This window comes from Leopardus geoffroyi, chromosome C1 (assembly GCF_018350155.1).
Source record: "Leopardus geoffroyi isolate Oge1 chromosome C1, O.geoffroyi_Oge1_pat1.0, whole genome shotgun sequence".
Classification (NCBI taxonomy): domain Eukaryota; kingdom Metazoa; phylum Chordata; class Mammalia; order Carnivora; family Felidae; genus Leopardus; species Leopardus geoffroyi.
The window spans coordinates 24688615-24711321 of record NC_059328.1 but is presented as its reverse complement, the minus strand read 5'-3'; the positions used below and the strand labels follow the sequence as shown (position 1 = coordinate 24711321).

Below are 22707 nucleotides of genomic sequence, written 5' to 3'. Positions count from 1 at the left end.
TAGCATCTAAGGAAGGACCAGGTGAGAATTACCAGCAGAAGCTATCGTATGCGTATTCCAGACCACTGGCCTAGACAGTTCCAGGTCAAGACCCCCTGGCTCCAAAGAATAACTCCTGGGCCCTCCTCTTTGTTCTAGCTGGTTTCTGGATGCCTGCGAGGAGTATACACCAGATCACAATCCTCAATAAAAACCCCAGACCCCCAACAAAGACGAGGCTCTCCTTTCTGAGTCTCCCACTCTACCTGCACTCTCTCCATACCTTCAATAAACTCTTTCACCTCCTGCTGGCTCCTGTTTGATTTCTACCCTTGCTTGCATCCAGGGACCCTCTTGACTGGTTCCCTGGGATCCCCTCTGGGTCCTCACCAGGGCTGCCAGCATCACTTTCAATCATAAACAGGGATGGTGCCAATGCCTACCTCAGAGGACTGGGATCCAGTAGGCACTCGGGAAATGGGGGCTCTTTAATCTGGTGCCCACTTTGCAGACCTTTACGTTTTTCCCCTAGAATGTAGTCTTGGGGTGTCTGATAGGTCGCGGGCCTCTCCTGGGATCTAGCTGCGGGACTCTGTGATAACTTTCCAGGAAAAGCATTTGTGGGAAAAAAAAAAAACAGGACTTAAAAGGAAAAGGAAGGTTCGTACTACTCACTGCTGTACTCCTCCCTGAAAAGAAGATATAAAACCAAGCCGTTTACCCACCTGACTGCGAATAAATGTTGCTGATAGTTAGCAAGAAAAAACAGGCTTTCATTTTTTAACATGGCCCCCAAATGCTGGAGCCTTCTAGTGCTAATGCTTACAGGTGCCGCTTTTCAGGGTTGTGTTCCTCGTGGATTTTTTTCCTCCAGGGGAAAAAAAAAAGTTTTAAGTCAATTCAAAAACGCAGCAAAAGGCACAGTATCTATGTCTATTTTGTTTCAGCATTTAACCTTTTGAACTAAGCAAAAAAGTGCCACTTCGTTATTGGATAACATTCTTTTTTTGTAGGGGACCAAGCAAGGGAGTGTGTGTATACTATACTGGTGAAGGGGATATACCCATAGTGTTTGAATCACAAACACAACCTTAAAGGTGGGAATGAGGAGGTACTCTACTCAAGTCTTCTCATTAAAGAAAAAAAAAATTTTAATGGTAATACTTGAAGAATAAGGAAGAAAATTACTTTTGTTTCCTAATTTGTCCTCAGCCTTCTTTAAATAACACATCTTAGTATTGAATCCTACCTTTCCAGTATGACATTTAACTTGAATAAAAAATGATTTAATTCAATTCATTGATGGAATTCTAATGTGTAGCAACTAAGTTCCATAGTGCTTAGAGAGCGTTCTGGTTCCTTCTTCAAAAACAAGACATAATTTCAAGATACTGTATTTCAGTCACATATTCCTAATGTAGTTTTTATTAATCTGAAGTACTGTGTGAATTCCCAGAATGCAATACCCATAATCAAATAAAACCCAAATGTATCCCAAAGTAAAAATGGACTAGTTTAAGACTACCCAATAATTTAGAGTGTTATTATTTGTCCTAATAAAAACTTTAAGGAAACATATACGGTATCTTGACATTTCACAAAAATTAATATCTTCCTTTCAGATAAGGTTGAGAACCAGTAAGCTGGAAGGTCAAATGGTTCAAATGCCCATTGGGGCAAATATAAGGACAGAGGGAAACCTTGAATAGGGGTCCTATTTTGCACAAAAGACACTGGGAAGATTTTTAAAAAATATCTCATCAAGGTCCCATCTGCCAAAGATTGTGATTTGCTTAGGCATCTGTGTTTTTAAAAGCTTCAGAAGTGGAGCGCCTGGGTGGTGCAGTTGGTTAAGCATCCGACTTCAGCTCAGGTCATGATCTCACTGCTCATGAGTTCAAGCCCCGTGTTGGGCTCTGTGCTGACAGCCTGGAGCCTGCTTCAGATTTTGCGTCCCCCACTCTCTCTCTGCCCCTCCCGGCTCATACTCTCTCTCTCAAAAATAAATAAACAAAAAATAAATAAATAAAAGCTCCACAAGTGATTCTAATATGCAGCCAAGGCTGAGAACCATGGTCTAGGCAGAAATGTTCCCCTTTCTCCCCTTAAGGGTTGAATAAATGTAAATGTAAATGTAAAGTTACTCTTTAATGAAGAAATTTAAGTGGTTGTAAATAATATCAACAAGGGATTAAAAGATTTTCCCAATGGGAAAATCAAGCAACTATATAATGGATTTGTATATCTAGAAATCTGAAAGAGCAAAGCAGAGTATAATAAATTCCTAGATATACTTTATAAGCTGTATTCCATTTAATAATGTTTGTAAATGATCTATCTAATCAAGTCTAAAGGTAAAGAGCTGACTGGCATTACCCTGGTCACTGGTTTCCAATCTCAAGGTGGTAAGTATCCAATGGCTTTTGAAATGGATGTGAAAAAAAATAAAGAGATGGAGAAAAGTGTTTATCCTATTTCAGTATTGAAAAGCCTCGAAAAGTTAAGAGGCCCTTGGCTTCTCTTGTGTGTGGTTTATCACTTATTAACATATTTGACTTTTTGTTGGCATGAAGACGAAGTGTATAGATCCTCTGTGGATTTCATTTTTCTGGTCTATTCATGGCTCCATTAGCATGAATAGTTAAGAAACTCCTATATCAAAATAAAATATTAATTATACTTCACAATATATAAAGCCACTGGCTAAACAGTGCTGTTTCTGTGATAACCTGAATTTTATCATTAAAACTCTTATAACTAAAGTCACATCCTTTACATAATATTTATTCTGTATAGGATTTATCCACATACAATGACGTCAACTTTAAGACAATTGACTATTATTTGTAAAAGGCATCTTATAAAATCGAGTAATACACAACACACCTCAGTGAATTAAGCTGATATTCTAGGATTCAGAAAATCCGATCATTCTAGTTCCTATTTTTGCCATCGTTTCACTGGGTTGTCTTAGGGAGGTTGCTTTACTGTTCTGTGCCTCAATTTCTTTACCTTTCATGTGAGAGAACTGTCCTATTTCATAGATATGTAAAGAATAACATAAAAATTATTAAATACTTTGTAAATATAAAATGCTATATAAATGATAAATAGTAATACTGATCCACTCTAATATAAAATAACATAGAACTTTCCATGTATAATCTAAAGTTTGGTCCTCCAGTACCTATTATTATCAGCCTTCCCAGTTAAATAATCTTACATTATGTCACTTTTAGTGATTTTCCACATTATTAAATTTCCATAGTATTGATTAATTTACGATATATATGTATATATAGGATATATATGTATATATAGGATATATATATATATCCAATATGAGTGGAAGTTTCGATATATCTTAGCATGACTTAGCAAAATAACTTTAATGAATTCAGTCTGAGCTCTTAAGTAACTGACACACCAAACTTTCTTCATCCATTAAGCAATGACTTGGTGGCATAAAAGCAGTAACGGTGCTTGTTTTGATTTCATTAGTCAAAAATACAATGTTGAAAAATTTGTTCTTCAAAAGACATGCTAACTATAGAAGGAATATTGTACAGATGAAGGCTGTGATCTGCTGCTCTAGGAGACCCCGTGATTACCAGTTTATCAGCACGGTGAGTAACAGAGGTAATGAAGTAAGACCGCAATGCTCAAAGGGAATTCAAAAAGTTCCCTGGTTCCAAGGTTTTCAGTACCGCACTCCTGAGCTCTGCAGAGGTGTCTGGTGAAAGGCTCACAGAGGGCTTTAACAAGAGCAGCTCTGATTTTAGGGTTTCGCCCACCTTAAATGGTGGGCTTCTCTCTGAAACAATTCATTTGAAGAAAGGGTTTCTTGGGTTAAAAAAAAAAAAATCTTTTAAACCACCGATCTAGTCCATTTTGCCTCCTCCAGCCACTAGGCACGACTGCAGTATTGCTTTATTTTGCAACACTTCCTCCCATCGCCACACACTCTTGAGGACCACACAGTTAGAAAGGCATTCACCAGCTGATAAGCAGCATTACTGTAAGAGCAAACTTTGTTCTAACCGACTCCCGCTATTTTGCTAATATTAAAAAAAGAAAAAACCCTTGGCATAAATTAAGCTTACATTAAGAGATTACACCCCTATGTAACATTTCCCCACATTTAAAAGCCAAAGACTTTTGTTTTCTCAGAAACCATTACTGGACAGTCTCACTCTGGGAAAGAACTGGTCTTTAAAGTCTTCGATACATATGATATGATAACTGGAGTTATTATTTACAACTTACAAACATGTCACAAATGTTTTTCTTTTAGGATACTAAAATGGTAGGATAGATGAGCTGTCTAGTTTGATGAGCCTGATGGCTGTTTTGTGGGGATAGCTTGTTGCTTGTTATAAACAATGAGAAAGCATTATTTCAGATAAGGTGCTGGTGGCACCGTGTCCAGTGGACTTTGCTGACATTCATGCTGATGTTCGCATGCAGAAGAGAACAGCATAAAAGAACATTTAGATCACAGACTAAAGTGCATTAGAGCATACACATGCAAGCACTAATCATCCTCATGAATAAAGCTCCCATCACTCATTTTTCCTCTTGGCTCCAAGGACTAAAAAATCAGATAATAATTTTAAAAGATGCTACCATCTGGTGAGACTAGAGAATGACAAGTGTTCCCTCCCTCATTTGGATACAACTTCATTGTTAAGACTCCTGATTCAGGAACAGTCATGTTGGGAGCACAATGAACTCAGTGCATACCATCCAGTCTTGAAGCGAATGGAAATTTACCGTCAGGGGAATCTTGAAAAAAGTCTCAGCATTAAGTACCATAAAACAAAAACAAATGGTTAGTCATCTATTTATAAAAAATGTTTTAGAAATTAACCATTTTAGCCCTCAACTTGTATCAAAGGACAATCACTAATGAAAGAATGAGAGAAAGAATAAAATGAAAAGGATCATATTGACATATGTTATGACATTTAGAAATATAGTATAATTTGATAGAGAGCCTCTCTCAATCAAAATTAAATCAGATCAAGCTTAATTGTAATAACTTGCAGTGACCTTTAGTAAGGTCAGGTTTTTTTTGGCATTTAGATTTTATCTTCAGAACTAAAATAATGCTTCTCCAATTTAACTGTACATTTAGAATGTTTCCTAATTCATACAGGGGAGGAGTTTAAACTCACCTTTGTTTCCTTGGGGAAAAGTTTGTTTTGAAAAATTACATAAACAAGATAAGTAAAAATGCTTAAAGCATTTAAGAGAATTGGTTCAAATAGTGTTATATATAAAATTTACATATAAATAACCTGACATTAAAAACATGTCAAAAGACACTGTGGGGACATTACTGAGCACTCTTGGATAAGTCTAGTTCAAGTTATTATATGTTGTTAGAGATTATTAAATTCTTTCATGCTTTCTGATAGGCTTCTTTTTCTAATTACTGCAGATTGGTGAGGTTTGACTTTAATTCTCTGCCATTTCCAGAGACAATACAGGGAGAGACAGTTGGAAGAGGGCTGTGTGAAATCAAAACCTGTCCGTCACAAGTCCCAAAGCTTAAACTTTCTGACCTTAATTTCGTCATTTGCAAATCAGAGGCAATTAATATTTACCTTGCTGATTAAGTGAGAAAATGTGTGAGACAGCACTTTAAAAACAATAGAGCAGAAAAATAAATGTTAGAAATCATTCTTAAGAAGTGGTAACCTCCAATTTTCTTGTGTATCGTTTTTTGTTGTTTTTTTCTCCTGTAGAGAGGAAGAGGATTACATTGTCAGATCTTCACAAACTACCTTGACTTTTAGGCAGTATTAGTTCCTGCTTTAGAAAATGAGGTCTGTATGTAATCTCTGGTCTGCCTCTACTTTAGGTTTTTGTTTTTTTAAAACAACACGGACTACGTAAGAGTAATTTTCAACTGCATGACAAAACATTCAAATATGAATCGTTTCAAACATTTTTGATTTGTCTTCTTCCATGATCCTAAAACAATATGTAGCATATTGGGATAATGATAGGTTGTTTTAGATCTGAAATTAATAGAAAGACTTATCAGTTCAGTCAGATTGGGTGCCAGACCCTTAAATGTGCTCTTACCTGGTTCCCTGTGAAAATTCAGTATTTATAGTTTGTGTTTTTGCAACACCTTGAAATTCTCTTACATAAGGTTTGGTTGTGGTAAATTTATTTAAAATATTTTCTTTGAGAAAAGTTTGCTAAGTAGATCTTCCAGTATTAAAAGGGGGAAAAAAAAGAGGATTAATTGTTCATCCATCATGCCAACTCAAGCTAGGTCTTCCTTTCCGGTGCAGCAACATATTTTAGGGCAACAAAGTTCAGAATGGATACAATGACCTGTTTGGAAAGCATGCAAGTTATATTAGGTCATTACTTTTAAGTCAGTCTGATAAATTTGTTAACCAGACTCTGACCATGGAAAGAGAGATACAGGAAGTCAATGTAAGTTGCATACACACCACAGCTCTGTGGGGTCACACATCAGCTACCTAATGTTGGGTTTTATTTCCTTTTCTTCTTCTTCTTCACTATCATCAACCTGTTGTATGACCAGATCAGCAGACCCATCCTCTACAATCTCCACGTATGATCTATTCTCATCTTCACTCAAGTGCCATCTGGAATCCTTATCTCCATCTGATGGGGACATAAGATGCTGTTCAGCTTCCAGATCAATGGGGAGGCTGTCTATGCCAACTTCAGCAAGGCACTCGTTACAGAGTCTGTAGCGCCTGGTTCCTTCCTGGACCACTTGCCCTGTTAGATCAGTCACGTGGCGTTTGCATTTTCTGCAGATTAGTTTGCATGCCTGGTGAATCTGTGTAGAGATTTAAATAGCGATAAAAAAAAGATTTTTCAAAAGCGGCATAGTGCGAGATCTCAGTACCAGTGCATAAACTTAAGATGTCCAAAACCAAGCACTAATATTAAAATTAACGTCTAATTATTAGAAAAAGATCACAGGTTTTGATGATAAACTGACGTCACAAATAAATACCAACTTTCTCTAAATGATGGCTATAACATTTTTATGATTAATATCACATGCTTAATAATTTCACATATCCCTTAATCCAACAATATTTTGATATCTAAGGTAACAAGGGACACCTTCCAGAATAATAATAATTGCAAACACTAAATATATCACATGTACTATTCTAAGGACTTTATATACCTTAATTTTGGTGAGGGAGAAACCTCTTGTTTTGTGTGTTAATTTATTATTATCGGCTAGAGAAAGAAAAATATATTGTCCCAAATTTAAGTTTCTCGAAACATTTTTTTAAAAAAGATTTTATCTTTGGGGCACCTGGGTGGCTCATTTGCTTGAGCATCTAACTCTTGATTTTGGCTCAGGTCATGACCCCAGGGTTGTGGGATTGAGCCCCACATCAGGATCCACACTGAGCATGGAGCCTGCTTAAGATTCTCTCTCTCTCTCTCTCTCTCTCTCTCTCTCTCTCTCTCTCATTCTCTTTAAAATAGAATAAAAAATATACAGGGTGCCTGGTGTCTTAGTCGGTTAAGTGTCTGACTCTTGATTTTGGCCTAGGTGATGATCTCACAGTTTGGGAGAGATCAAGCCCCAAGTTGGGCTCTGCACTGACAGCATGGAGCCTGCTTGGGATTCTCTCTCCCTTCCTCTCTCTCTGCCCCTCCCCTGCTCGCTCATGCTCTGTCAAAATAAATAAATAAACTTAAAACAATAAAAAATAAATAAAACTGGGGCACCTGGGTGACTGAGTCAGTTAAGTGTCCGATTTCAGCTCAGGTCACAATCTCAACATTTGTGAATTCAAGCCCCGCATCAGACTCTCTGCTATCAGTGCAGAGCCCGCTTTGGATCCTCTGTCTCTCTCTCCTTCTCTGCCCATCCCCCACACTCTCTCAAAAATAAAAAATGGGGGGCGCCTGGGTGGCGCAGTTGGTTAAGCGTCCGACTTCAGCCAGGTCGTGATCTCGCGGTCCGTGAGTTCAAGCCCCGCGTCAGGCTTTGGGCTGATGGCTCAGAGCCTGGAGCCTGTTTCCGATTCTGTGTCTCCCTCTCTCTCTGCCCCTCCCCCATTCATGCTCTGTCTCTCTCTGTCCCAAAAATAAATAAACATTGAAAAAAAAAATTAAAAAAAAATAAATAAATAAATAAAAAATAAAAAATGAGACATTAAAAAAATATATATATATACACATACATATATGTGTGTATATGTGTGTGTGTGTGTGTGTGTGTGTGTGTGTATATATATATATATATATATATATATATATATACATTTTATCTTTAAGTAATCTCTATACCCAACGTGGGGCCCAAATCCACAACCTTGAGACCAAGAGTTGCATCCTCCACTGACTGAGCCAGCCAGGATACATATTTTTAGATAGAAGGATCTCTTGTCACTTCTATTAATGAAAGATCCTGTAGAAAGAGGCCTAGACCAGGAACTGGAAGGCTTGGGTTCTAGCCCTGCTTTTGTCATTTATTAACCATGTATCTTTTTTTTTTTTTTTTAATTTTTTTTTTTCAACGTTTATTTATTTTTGGGACAGAGAGAGACAGAGCATGAACGGGGGAGGGGCAGAGAGAGAGGGAGACACAGAATCGGAAACAGGCTCCAGGCTCTGAGCCATCAGCCCAGAGCCCGACGCGGGGCTCGAACTCACGGACCGCGAGATCGTGACCTGAGCTGAAGTCGGACGCTTAACCGACTGCGCCACCCAGGCGCCCCTATTAACCATGTATCTTGAAGCAAGTAACTGAAAACAATATAAACCTGTTTCCAGGGTGATAGTCAAAATATCTAACAACCAGCAAGGTAGAAGTACCACCCAAACAGAACAGAAGCCTGAAAATCACAATGGACGTTGGTCCAAACAACAACATATGTCAAAACATCACAGGCCGCTATGTGTCAGCCTATTATTATCCCTGCTTCCTTCCTTAACAACTAGTGGGAATACAACTCGGGTTGTGAGAACCAAATCAGTTAATACGTGTGAAGTGCTTTAGAAAAAAGTTGTAAGATGAGTAATTATATAATTATACTTATTAATAAACAGATTTCTTTCTTTCTTTCTTTCTTTCTTTCTTTTTTATTTATTTTTGAGAGAGAGAGGGTGCAAGTGAGTGGCAGAGAGAGATGGTGAGAGAATCCAACAAGAGGCAGAGAGGGAGAGAGAGAGAGAGAGAGGGAGAGAGAGAGAAGTGGGGCTCACCTGAAGCAGGACCTGAACTCACGAACCGTGAGATCATGACTTAAGACGAAGTCAGATGCTTAACTGACCACGCCACCCACATGCCCTAAATAACTTTCTTTAATAGCTGTCAGAGCAGAGATTATGGGTTCTACTCTAAAAATCACTATAATTAATATCATAATGTTGAATTAATATTTATGGCATATTCATTTAGATAAAATCAGAACACTATGGAAGTACACCACCAAACACAAATGGCCAAAAACCCCAAGAAAACTAATGCAGTGTGGTAAAATATCTAAGAAAATGTATAGGACTACAACTCAGTATAGTTATTATTTTCTACTTAACTCCTGACATATTAATCAGTAAACACTGAAAGTACACAATTTGAGTGTACCTTTATTTCTCCTGAAATAGTAATGTTATGGGTATCATATGTGGTACTGTTTTTGTTAGAAAGTTCTGGCACAGATTCATGTTCATCCCCCATCCCTTCAATTCCAATATGATTATGAAGTCAAAGAAATTAAATAAAACATTATGTTAAAATTGAATATATCATCGTGAATTAATTTTTTTAACTTTTTTTTTTTAATGTTTTTATTTATTTTTGAGACACAGAGAGAGACAGAGCACCAGCTGGGGAGGGGCAGAGAGAGAGGGAGACACAGAACCCGAAGCAGGCTCCAGGCTCTGAGCTGTGAGCACAGAGCCCTACGCGGGGCTCAAACCCACGAACTGTGAGATCATGACCTGAGCCGAAGTCGGACACTTAACCGACTGAGCCACCCAGGTGCCCCATGAATTCATTATTTTAAAAACATATATCTTCCAGCTCTGTCCACTGAAATAATCTTTTTTTTTAATGTTTATTTATTTTTGAGAGAGAGAACGAGCAGAGGAGGGGCAGAGGGAGAGGGGGACAGAGGATCCAAAGTGGGCTCTGCGCTGACAGCAGTGAGACCAATGTAGGGCTCGAACTCACGTACTGTGAGATCATGACCTGAGCTGAAGTCAGACGCTCAGCCGACTGAGCCACCACAGTGCCCCTGTCCACTGAAATAATCTAAGGGGAATGACACCATAGTAACAATGAGCACCCCAGGTGTCCAAAGTTTGGTTTGTAATTTCATTCCCCATTAAAAAGAACCACAGGTCTTTTGAGAAATGGCTGATTCCAGTTTTGTGACAGGGAAAATACAAGTTGAGCCTAGGGAAATTTGGGGGCCAGAGAATAAGGCCACCTTGGATATTTAATGGACTTATGACAAAGGGACACAAGAACCAGTTTCAAGTCGTCCAACTGGACAAAACTGAAAATTTGAGTATCAAAAAGAATAATAATTGTTGTGGTCCCAAACACAATGAACCAATGAAAATTCATGAGACTGTAATGCTATTTAGAAAAAAAATAAAGCCAGAAAAAACTCATATTACCATTTGAAACTGCTATTTAATCAACTCTTTATTTTGAAAATTGATAATTAAAGGGAAAGAATTAAATATTTATCCTGTTTCTCCTATAGTAACTGTATGTCAAAGTAACCAAGTAGTTCCAGGTGATGAGGGAAGGTTTTACTTTATAGAATTCTAGCTAATAATGTAGAAGAAATGATAAAATCAGTAAATCATTACCACAAGTAAAATTAATAATTTGGGCAGAGTTTATCAACTGCTGTTAATCTCATTAAACGAATGCTTGATGAAGAAATGGATATAGCATAATGTCAAAATAGTTCCACATAGATTCCTTTCTAATCATGTGGTGGCACCTTTAACTGCACAACGGTGGGATCATGGTATCATTACCTAGCTTAGTGACCAATCTTTTTTTTTTTTTTAATTTTTTTTAACGTTTATTTATTTTTGAGACAGAGAGAGACAGAGCATGAATGGGGGAGGGGCAGAGAGAGAGGGAGACACAGAATGCGAAGCAGGCTCCAGGCTCCAAGCTGTCAGTACAGAGCCGGACGTGGGGCTCGAACTCACGGACCGCGAGATCATGACCTGAGCCGAAGTCGGACGCTCAACCAACTGAGCCACCCAGGTGCCCCGGAAAGTATTTTTCTTGAATCCATTAAGACTTTAGATAAAAATTCTAGTTTATAGAAAATGCAGGGGGGAGACAGGAACAAACTAAATGACACCATGTGGAAACAAGCAGAGAAATCAAGAGGTAGGTTATTTTATAAAACAATTATCTTGATATCTCAAGTAAGTCAGTGTTATGGAAATAAAAAGGGTGGCTGAGAGAACTATGCTCTCTTAAAAACATATTTAAGGGACTTAACAGTGAGATCCCTGGGTCCTGAATTGGATACTGGCTTGGAAAAACCAGCTATAAAAGGTATTGGGAGACCACAGGGAAATGCGAAATTGAACTGGATGTCAGATAAAAGTTTACTGAGATGGAAAGGTAGATTATTCACGAAAGAGAGTAGGCTACAAAATATCACAAGTAGTATGATCTAATTTAGTTAGAAACAACCCATATATATCCATGTGATACAGTGTTAAGAAAGGTATATTTCGGTGGTGAAAATAAAGTATTTTATTTTTCTTATTTTTACTTTGTTTAATACTTTTTCATTGCTTTAAATAATAAAAGGTTGTTTTTAATTTTAAAAAACCAGCTTCATAAGGTTAATGAAGGTAGAGATTTTGTCTGTTTTGCTCACTCACTGCTGGATACCTAGCACTGAGAAAAGGGGCTGGCGCATAGGTGCTCAGTATATATTTGCTGACTAACTATAAAGCAATGCATGAAGAAATTGCCTTAAGTGACCCACTGTCCTTTATTTTATTTATTTATTTATTTATTTATTTATTTATTTATTTATTTTAACGTTTACTTATTTTTGAGACAGAGACAGAGCATGAACAGGGGAGGGTCAGAGAGAGAGAGGGAGACACAGAATCTGAAACAGGCTCCAGGTTCCGAGCTGTCAGCACAGAGCCCGACGCGGGGCTTGAACTCACGAACCGTGAGATCATGACCTGAGCCGAAGTCGGTATTTATTATTTTTTAAAGTTTATTTATTTATTTTGAGCGAGGGAGAGAGAGAGTGAGCACAGGGAAGAGGCAGAAAGAGAGGGAGAGAATCCCAAGCAGGGTCTGTGCTGTCAGCACAGAGCCCAATTTGGGGCTCAATCTCACAAACTGTGAGATCATGACCTGAGCCAAAATCCAGTTGGATACTTAACCAACTGAGCCACTCAGGTGCCCCAATCCACTGTCCTTTAAAGCTAAAAGGAGATCATATAAATGGAATAAAAGTATGAGTAATACAACAGATTTTGGAAAACATTCTTGCCTCAAGATGAACAGCAGAGTAATTTTCCAATGTCCTTACCTTATTAACCCACCAGAGCACTGAACAGCAAATTCCCTGAGATTTCTGACTGCTGACAATCCTGTCCCTGGCTGGAAGTGGCTCAATCTCCCACCTTGCTCCCTTCCTTGAGGAGACTACAGATAAACTAGAGAGAGACTAAAAAGGGAGTATAGTGGACAGAGGTTGAACAGTAGAAACTAGACTGAGATCCTTTCAGAAAAGGATTCGAGAACCACTAGCAGAGGCTGAGTACCTGAAGTAGTGACTCTGACCTAGACATTCAAATATCTTTGGTTTACATTGTCTTCGGCTCTTGAAAAGACCAGTATACAAAAACATATCAGATTTTAAATGAATTATAATATATATTCCAAAAAATAAATAAAAAACAAAAAAGTAAAATGGATATTCAAAAGAATATCTCTTACTTCAAGGTCTCAAAGGAGAATAAAAAAATGTATATATATTATATATTAAATTATGCATCATGTGTAAAGGAAAACCATTAAGTTGGAAACATTTCCAATATGGTAGAGTTGTATGAAAAGATTTCCCGCAGTAAATGAGATTTAGTAAATCCTAAAGCAGATAAATGCACACATTTCTTAAGAAGTAAGATGATGAAAAATTATATACATACTGTTCGGAAATGGCTACTTAGATGGTCCAGCCTGCTAAATCTTTTCCCACAAGCTTGACACGGATAGGGCCTTTCTCCCGTATGGCAGCGAAGGTGGCGCTTGAGGTCTGCTTTCCGCTTCACCACGTGTGTGCAGTACGGGCACTTGAACCGCATCCTGGGCAGATCATCTGTCAGGAGACAGTTTGATTAAATTACTGGAAAGTTCATCATAACAATTGTATAACACGAAGAATCCCAAAGGAGTTGGTGAGTCCTGTCTTCGAAAGGCAGGAGAAAAGGAGAAGGAAGAAATTGCATTTATTTCTTTTATTTATTTTCCCTTTTTTTTTTAATTTTAATTTTTTTATTTTGAGAGAGAGAGAGAGAGTGCAAGCAAGCAGGGGAGAGGCAGAGGCAGAGGGAGAGGGTGAGAGAGAATCTCAAGCAGGCTCCACACTCAGCACGGAGCTGGACTCGGGGCTCTATCCCACGACCCTGGGATCGTGACCTGAACGGAAATCAGGAGTCAGTGGGCCGCTTAACTGAACCATCCAGGCGCCCCAAGAAAGAAATTTTATTAAGACTAGATCATTGGGGCGCCTGGGTGGCGCAGTCGGTTAAGCGTCCGACTTCAGCCAGGTCACGATCTCGCGGTCCGGGAGTTCGAGCCCCGTGTCGGGCTCTGGGCTGATGGCTCGGAGCCTGGAGCCTGTTTCCGATTCTGTGCTTCCTTCTCTCTCTGACCCTCCCCCGTTCATGCTCTGTCTCTCTCTGTCCCAAAAATAAATAAACGTTGAAAAAAAAAAAAATTAAAAAAAAGACTAGATCATTAATGTGATCCTGAGTCCAGAACTGTAACTTCAGTATTTGATATATTTACAAAGTCAGGGTTAACTGACTCTCACCCTTATCTTTCTACTCAGTGTTGTAGAGTCACTAGATTTGAAATGTCAAAAGGTGGTGCTGGATTTTAAAACTGGAGATACAATCCGAAGTAAAAGTATTTAATATTACAGCTTTTAAGTGACTTTTTTATTTACCTATTTTTATCCTCTTGCCTTTTCTTTTCATACACTTGTAGTACTTTTAAAGGTGAAAAAATGACAAGGATATTTAATTTTTTGTTTTAAAACTCATGTATTCAAGGGGCGCCTGGGTGGCACAGTTGGTTAAGCGTCCGACTTCAGCCAGGTCACGATCTCGTGGTCCGTGAGTTCGAGCCCCGCGTCGGGCTCTGGGCTGATGGCTCAGAGCCTGGAGCCTGTTTCCGATTCTGTGTCTCCCTCTCTCTCTGCCCCTCCCCCGTTCATGCTCTGTCTCTCTCTGTCCCAAAAATAAACGTTGAAAAAAAAATTTTTTTTTAATAAAAAAATAAAAACTCATGTATTCAAAAGAAAAACGAAAAAAAAGGGCGCCTGGGTGGCTCAGTCAGTTAAGCATCTCACTTCAGCTCAGGTCATGATCTCACAGTTTGTGGGTTTGAGCCCTGTGTTGGGTTCTGTCCTGACGGCTCAGAGCCTGGAGCCTGCTTTGGATTCTGTGTCTCCTCCTCTCTGTCCCTCCCCTGCTGGCACTCTGTCTCTCTCTCTCTTTCTCTCTCTCTCTTAAAAAGTAAATAAATATTTAAAAAAAATTTTTTTTAATAAAACTGTATTCAAGGGGTGCCTGGATGGCTTAGTCAGTAGAGCATGCAACTCTTGATCTCGGGGTCATGAGTTCAAGCCCCATGTGGGGCATAGAGATTACTAAAAGCAAAACAAAACAAAACAAAAACATATATATACATACATATAAACTTTAAAAAAATAAATAAAACTCATATGTATTCAAGATGTTAGTTATGATTGGAGGCAAATTTCATCAATTTATTTATTTATTTTTTTCAACGTTTATTTATTTTTGCGACAGAGAGAGAGAGAGCATGAACGGGGGAGGGGCAGAGAGAGAGGGAGACACAGAATCGGAAACAGGCTCCAGGCTCTGAGCCACCAGCCCAGAGCCCGACGCGGGGCTCGAACTCACGGACTGCGAGATCGTGACCTGGCTGAATTCGGAGGCTTAACCGACTGCGCCACCCAGGCGCCCCCTTTTTTTTTTTTTTTTTTTTTTTTTTTTTAAATTTCATCAATTTAATAGCTGTTAAATTCAGCTGTTCATTACTGAAGTTAGGTTAACATAGCCTAGAATTACAGAAGTACAGAGCATAAACAGAGAAAAGATCAGTCTTTTGCTGTTTTAAAACTCAATAGAGATTTCTCATTTTTGCTCTGTTACCAGTAGGCCTTGGTCAATGGTCAGAGCTCAGCAGGACGTTTAGTAAGCTCTGTAATAGGATATAATTTCATGTCTTTTCAGGTTAGTACTACAGAAAAATGTGGTTAGTAAAGATCAATCCGGTTGCCTATTATTTTTTTTAATGTTTCTTTTCGAGAGAAAGCGAGCGAGCAGGGGAGGGGCAGAGAGAAGGGGTCAGAGGATCAGAAGCGGGCTCTGCACTGGCAGCAGTGAGCCCAATGCAGGGCTTGAACTCACGAACCTTGAGATCGTGACCTGAGCCAGTCAGACGTTCAACCAACAGAGCCACCCAGGCGCCCCTTGGTTGCCTATTATTTTAAGGTATCTTATCTACAACTGAATTGTTTGTTGTTGTTGTTGTTTTTTTAAGTTTATTTATGTATTTAGAGAAAGAATGTGCATGTGAGTGAGCATGGGGGAGAGGCAGAGACAAAGGGACAGAGAATCTCAAGCAGGCTCCTTGTTGTCAGCATTGAACCTGATGATGCAGGGCTGGAACCCACAAACCATGAGAAAATGACCTGAGCTGAAATCAAGAGTCGGATGCTTAACCACTGAGCCACCCAAGCACCCACAACCGAATTATTTTTTAAAACTATATGACAACCCAGGAAATGTGAATACTGACTGGCTATTTACTGATGTTAAGAAACTGTTAATTTTGTTTAGGTACAATTATGGTATTGTAGTGGGTTTTTTTAAAAGACTATATTTTAGGGGTGCCTGGGTGGCGCAGTCGGTTAAACGTCCGACTTCAGCTCAGGTCACGATCTCGCGGTCCGTGAGTTCGAGCCCCGCGTCAGGCTCTGGGCTGATGGCTCAGAGCCTGGAGCCTGTTTCCGATTCTGTGTCTCCCTCTCTCTCTGCCCCTCCCCCGTTCATGCTCTGTCTCTCTCTGTCCCAAAAAAAATAAATAAACGTTGAAAAAAAAAAAAAAAAAAAAGACTATATTTTAGGGACACTTTCTGAAATATTTACAGATGAAAACTTATGATGTGTTATATTTGCTTAAAAATAATAAAGGGAGGGATGCTTAGGTGGCTTAGTCAGTTAAGTGTCTGGCTCTTGATTTCGGCTCAGGTCGTGATCTCATGGTTTGTTTGTGAGATCAAGTCCTGCATTAGAGCCTGCTTGAGATTCTCTCTCTCCCTCTCTCTCTGCCTCGCCCCCACTCAGGCTTTCTCTCTCTCTCGCTCTCAAAATAAATAAACTTAAAAAAATAATACTAAAGGGAAGGGTGAGAAGTACTGATCTAGATGAAACAAGATTGACCATGAGTCGGAAGTTGTTCAGACTGGGTAATGGGGTACATGGAGGTGAATTATGCTATTCTCTTTACTTTTTTATATGTTTGAAATTTTCCTAAATTAAAAAAAAATTTTAAATATATAATCTGAATCTTATAATCAGTAGGAGTTTCATCTTACGATTTTCCTTTAAATTCACACGTAAACTATTAAACAAATTTGCTACTTGATTAGTTAATTTGCTGCCTGATTATGACATGCATTTCTGGGGCACCTGGGTGGCTCAGTCAGTTGAGCTTCTGACTTTGGCTCAGGTCATGATCCCACAGTTCATGGGTTCGAGCCCCACGTCGGGCTCTGTGCTGACAGCTCAGAGCCTGGAACCTGCTTCTGATTCTGTGTCCCTCTCTCTGTGTCCCTCCCTTACTCACAGTCTGTCTCTCTCTCTCAAAAACAAATAAACATAAAAAAGAATGACATGCATTTCTAATCCCTGTTCTCTATGGCAGGGAGGGGAGAATTACTGAAACCAATAACCTACATAATAATGTTTCTGCATTTTACTACTATCATAAAAATGAGATGTCTCATATTATTGTTGCATATAGGATTACAGTGTCAATGCTATGGGTTGTGTGTTGTTTTTTTTTTTTTAATTATGTATTTATATCTCAATAAAATCAGATGTAGTTTCATTTCTGGTAGGTCTTGGGTCTGTGAACCTTTGTAAGTTCACATGGTTGCTCTGTTTAACTTTTCTCTATAAAAGTACTCCTCCCGAGTGAATACTCAGAAAAAAAATAACCTACTTAAAGTGAAGCTATGCCCCTTAGGGATTTAAACCATTTAGAAGAGAGCTTTAAACACCTAACAGTGATCTAATCATCTGTTGACACAGGTTTGGAAATCTTGGGCTTTGCACCTCAGAAGTCTGTTAAGTTTTGACTATTCTCAAATTTAGCCAATATTATTTTTAGTTAAAAATTTAAATTTATGTCTTATACAATAAATTTCATTAGAGAAGTAGGACTTAAAAAAAATCTCTTGGTTTAACTGCCTGTAACACTTCAAAGTAAGGGCATGTTGAGATAGGACTGATTTGTATAGGAGTCTTAGAAACTCATTGAGAGGACTGATGCTTTTTTGGGGTACCTGGAAAGCTTCTGGATGTGACATCAGATCCTGGACCATACGGATAGCCAACAGGAGTAGAGTCCATGTCAGCATCAACTTGTGCTTGTTCTTCCGACTGGGAAATGTGGCCGGAAGAATCCGATGTCCGAGCTTCTCGTTTGCTAGACTTATAATGAGCAACTTCAGGAGGCTGTGACAGCCTCCAATGTTTGGACTTTTTAATGGAATCTTTCCTTTGTTCATGCTTGACCAAAGGTTGTTGGGTGTTCCTTTGGGAGGCTGGATGGTAATTATACTTGCTCCAAGATTTCCCACTTACTATACCCGTTCCTTGATCTGGGCTTAGGTGAGAATGTGGAGAACCGCTTTCTTCTTGCCAGCTACCACTATAAAAGGAGGAACGTTCTATACCGTTAGAATTAGCATCTTTATCGGAGAGACTGAAATAGCGATCTTTTTCTTTCTCACTAATGTCTAGTGAAGATTTAATAAAGGTCTTACATACACTAATGACATCAGTCATCTGAAGGAAGCTAGCAGCTGACATCACTTCTATGACATTCTGACCAGTAAGAGAGAGTTTGCCGGAATAGACGAAGTCCAGGATAACCGTAAAAGTGTCGGGGGAGAAAGCCTGAAATGTAGCTGTAGTGGGTTGACTGGTCTCCTTTGAATTCTGAGAAAGAAGCATTTTGAAATAGCCACTGCTAGCAAATAATACATTTCGATGCGCTTTGAAGACCTTCCCTTCAACCAGAATGCTGCAATCACAAAAGACATCTTGCCTGCGCTGCTCGTTCAGTTGTTGCAGGAGGTGGGACTGGTGGGAGGAGATCTCCATGCTGGAGGGAAAAAGACACGTGGTTAACCGAAATGACACAGGCAACTGAAATAGCCATCAGAAACCTCTCTCTTGTTTCCACTGAAAAACACTTTCTTAGAGAATACAGTCTCCAAAACACAGGAGATTACTTAGTACTGTGCTATTAGTTACGTGATTCGGGGACAATTGTTTGTTCAGTCACCAACCTTTACTGAGTATCCTCTATGAATCAGGCTTTCTGCTATGTGCTGAACTGAACAGGCTTGCTTCCTGGGTTCATGCAGTGTTCAGTCTAGAGGGGGACCAGGAACTAAGCAAACACTCACGTGAAGTCACAAATGACTTGCCAAGGGCAAAGACAGAAAGACAATGTTGTGAGTAGAAGAGTAAGTCAGTCGAGATTGGGATGGAGAGGGTTGGGAATACCTCCCTGAGAAGTAATCTTTAGGCTGGGACCTCAAAGGTGAACAGGAATTAGCCAGGGGAAGAATGAGGGGAAAGATTACAGCTTCCAGCAAAATGGTGATCTAGAAAGGGCGGAAACTCTCCTGCCACAAATTTCTAGAGATGCTGGCTAAAATATAACCAAATGTTTTAAACATATGCCAGGGCTTGCAGAGAAATGAGAAATCCCTAGATGCCTGCAGTGGAGAAGGAGTAGAGCTGAAGCAGCAATATGGGCTCTGGTTTTGATCAGTAACAAGTAGGAACCCTCTAAGGACCACGACCTCAATGAAGAAAGACTAGTAAACTTTGCCCATAAATCCCTGGCAAAAAAAACAAAGAAAGTTTGTCTTTGTGGGACTGGGGGAAAAAAAAAAAGTACCTAGGTGAGATATCAAACCTTTTGCTTTTTAATTTTTTTTAATGTTTGAGAGACAGAGAGCAGGGGAAGGGAAGAGAGAAAAGACAGACACAGAATCCAAAGCAGGCTCCAGGCTCTGAGGTGTCAGCACAGAGCCCGACGCAGGGCTCAAACTCACGAACCTCGAGATCATGACCTAAATCCAAGTCAGACATTTAACCGACTGAGCCACCCAGGCACCCCCAACCCTTTGCTTTTTGAGGTTCTGGAATCCAAATTGATTTTACCTGTTTGGTGTGGCAAACCACAAGGTGAAATTTTAATGTGAAAATTAGTCTGGGCTGGTAGGGCCCGTTGGGCGCCTGGCAGAAGTAAATGCAAAACCGCTCAGGAGGGGTGCTCTCAGGAACCAAGCCAGGTGGGAAGTAAGCTCTGCTTATGCTGAACTCAAAGTCATTCCCTTCTTCATATAAAGTGGATAGTTTCCATATTGGATCGTCATGGTGCCTAATACCTCTTATCTTAAAAAGAAACAAGCAAACAAAACCTCCCTTGGTTTCACAATCCACCTCTGGCTACTACTCATTTCTCTATAATGGTTTTAAATTTTGCTTTAAGTAAACTCTACACCACACATGGGGCTCGAACCCATGACCCTGCGATCAAGAGTCAATCAAGAGTCCTATGCCCTACTGGCTGAGCCAGCCAGGTGCCCAGGTTACTACTCATTTCCCTGCTCCCTTCACACAAAATTCATTGAAAGCGTGTTTTGGTTTGCTCTTTTCACTTGCCGTCTTCACTTCTGTTCTCTATCAGGTTTCATCCCGATCCATCAAAATCATTTTTAAAAAGCTCATTAGTAACTTGCATGTCAAATCCAACGGTCATTCCTTTGTCCTCATTTTACTGAGGCAGTGGGTCCTTCTCTTCATCCTCAAACACTTTCTTCACTTGATGCTGGGACACCAACTCCTCCATGGTTCTTCTCCTATCAGCCACTCCTTCTCAGTCTCCTTTGCTGGGTGTTCATTTTCCTAATCTCTCAGTGCTGGGGGATTCCGGACATGCTACCCTAAAATATGGCACCTTGGTGTATTGAATATTTTGAACTAAAGAAGTTTGGGAAAACAGCAGAAGCAGAAAGGTCACTCTGACACCCCCCTCCCTTCTCCCCTGCAACTAAAATAACCCTACTGTGAGAGGTGCCCTCCCTATAACCAGAAGAAAGAGATTCCTTATCTCAAAAAAACAAAGGACGCTGAAAAGAATGTGAACAAACAGGCTTTGGCGAGTCCCCCCACCCCTTACTAAATTTATCTCCTACTCCTTGACCTACCATATTCCTCCACGACTGTCCTGTCCACTCTTCATCCAACCTAGCATAAAAATATACTCAGTGTCTGTTTCTTCCGGTCTTCAATTCCTTATGAAGGCTTCTGGGTCATGTAAAACTTACATTAAGTAATTTGTTTGCGTTCCTCGTGTTAATTTGCTTTTGTCAGTTTAACTTCCAGACCCAGCCAGGAAGACGGTCAAGGAAAAATTTTCCTCCCCTACAGCTGGAAGGTCCCAGGCCTCAGGGCTCAGACCTCTTCTCCACTTAACACTATTCTCTGGGTGAGCCCATCTGGTCTCATAGTTTTAAATACCATCTTTGAGCTTATGACTCACAAAAAAGCCTCCAAAGGCCCACCCCCATCCAGCCTCAAAGTTATGACCTCAAAGGCCCTGCGTGATGGGCACCTCTCGCGTCCAGGTGTCTCTCTGCCCTCATCTGCTCTGCTCTGTCCCTCACATGCCACATTCCAGCTACACAGGCCTCTGCCCATTCCTGAACATTCAAGGCATGTTCCTGCCGTGCAGCCCTTGTCTTGGCCATTCTATCTGCTTGGGGATTCTTCTCCCAGATATACACATAGCTCACATTCTCACATTTTCAGGTCTCTTTTCAAATGTCACCTTATCAGAGATCTTTCCTTTACCATCCTATATAATCACTCCCTTCTGTTCTCTGTCCCCTTGTTTACTGTTTTCTCCTACTAGAATTTAAGGTAAGAGAGCAGAGACTTGGCCTGCTTTACTTATGTATCCCCAGCTCCACACGATACGTGCTCAATCAGTGTTGCTGAATGAATGAATCAAAAATGTTAAAACATACAAGGGAATCATTCTTTATAAAAAAGAATCAGCAGGTGGAACAAACAGGAGAATAGGAACACCAACAATTTTAGAAAATAAAAACCCAAGAGACTATTAAATAAGCACGTTTAAGACGGCCGAAGAGATAAAAGAGAATAAAAAGTAGCAAATAGTCATGAGCATAGACGCTAGAGCCGGGTAGCTGGATTTGGAATTCTGGCGCCACTTAATAGCTGTACGAACCCAGGCAATTTATTCAACCTCTGTATCCATTTCCTTACCTGTAAAATGGAACAAAAAATAGCACTTCTTTCATAGGATTATTGTGAGGATTGAATGAGCTGAGGTACACAGAGCACTCAAAATTATACGTTGGACATGTAAAAAGTACTTCATAAATGTTAGCCATTCTCCTTTTACTTTTATTATTATCCACAAAAAAAGAAACCAGTGGGGGGAGGGGCGGGAAGAAGAGGTAGGTTTGAGGGGGAACCAAATGGATTTAATATATGGAAAATATAATCAATGAAATTAAAACACCTCATGTTGCAAGATAGCGGCTGCCCCATCTCCAGCCTGATGTCCACATTCCTGGCAGGGAGAGGAAAAGACAAAAGACAATACCAGCCCAGTTTGTCTTCTTTTTTTAATCGGGGCGGGGGCTGTGTGGAATGGCTTTCCTGGATGCCTCACCCAGGGGACTTACACTTGCAATGCAATGGCCAGAGCCCTGTCACTCCCATTAACGGTATATATCAATTACTACTTCTCATTTCTGTCAGAACTTAGTATTATACTTTTTAATTTGGTCAATCTTTCAAATATGCAATGGTATGTCATTGCTTTTATTTGTGTGGATCGTACAATTAATGTTTATTAACTGTGATTCGGAGAATTTCTTGCTCATTACAGTGTTGTTAACTAACACTGTATAACAACTAACTACAAAAAACAATGCCGTACGGTAAGTATTTATTTAGCTCACATGCCTGTGGGTTGGCTAATTTAGGCTGGACTTGTTAGGGCAGCTCTGTGATCTTGCCTGGGTCCACTCACATACCTAGGAGTCAGCTGATTTAGGCAGCTTGTCCAGGTTAGTTGTGTTATTACAT

The 22707-nt window shown here is 39.7% G+C and overlaps 1 protein-coding gene across 2 annotated transcripts in view; it reads right to left on the bottom strand.

The window, feature by feature from the left end:
- Positions 1 to 2747: 2747 nt before the first annotated feature.
- ZBTB8A (zinc finger and BTB domain containing 8A) overlaps positions 2748 to 22707 on the bottom strand; it is a 70245-nt gene continuing 50285 nt past the window's right edge. For both annotated transcript variants that reach the window (XM_045476529.1, XM_045476530.1), the window contains 3 exons: positions 17847 to 18670; positions 13171 to 13340; positions 2748 to 6811 (listed from right to left, as the gene is read on the bottom strand). In XM_045476529.1, the coding sequence (XP_045332485.1) occupies positions 6479 to 6811; positions 13171 to 13340; positions 17847 to 18669 (1326 nt within the window). In that variant the 5' untranslated portion in view covers position 18670 and the 3' untranslated portion in view covers positions 2748 to 6478. The remainder of the gene's footprint in view (positions 6812 to 13170; positions 13341 to 17846; positions 18671 to 22707) is intronic.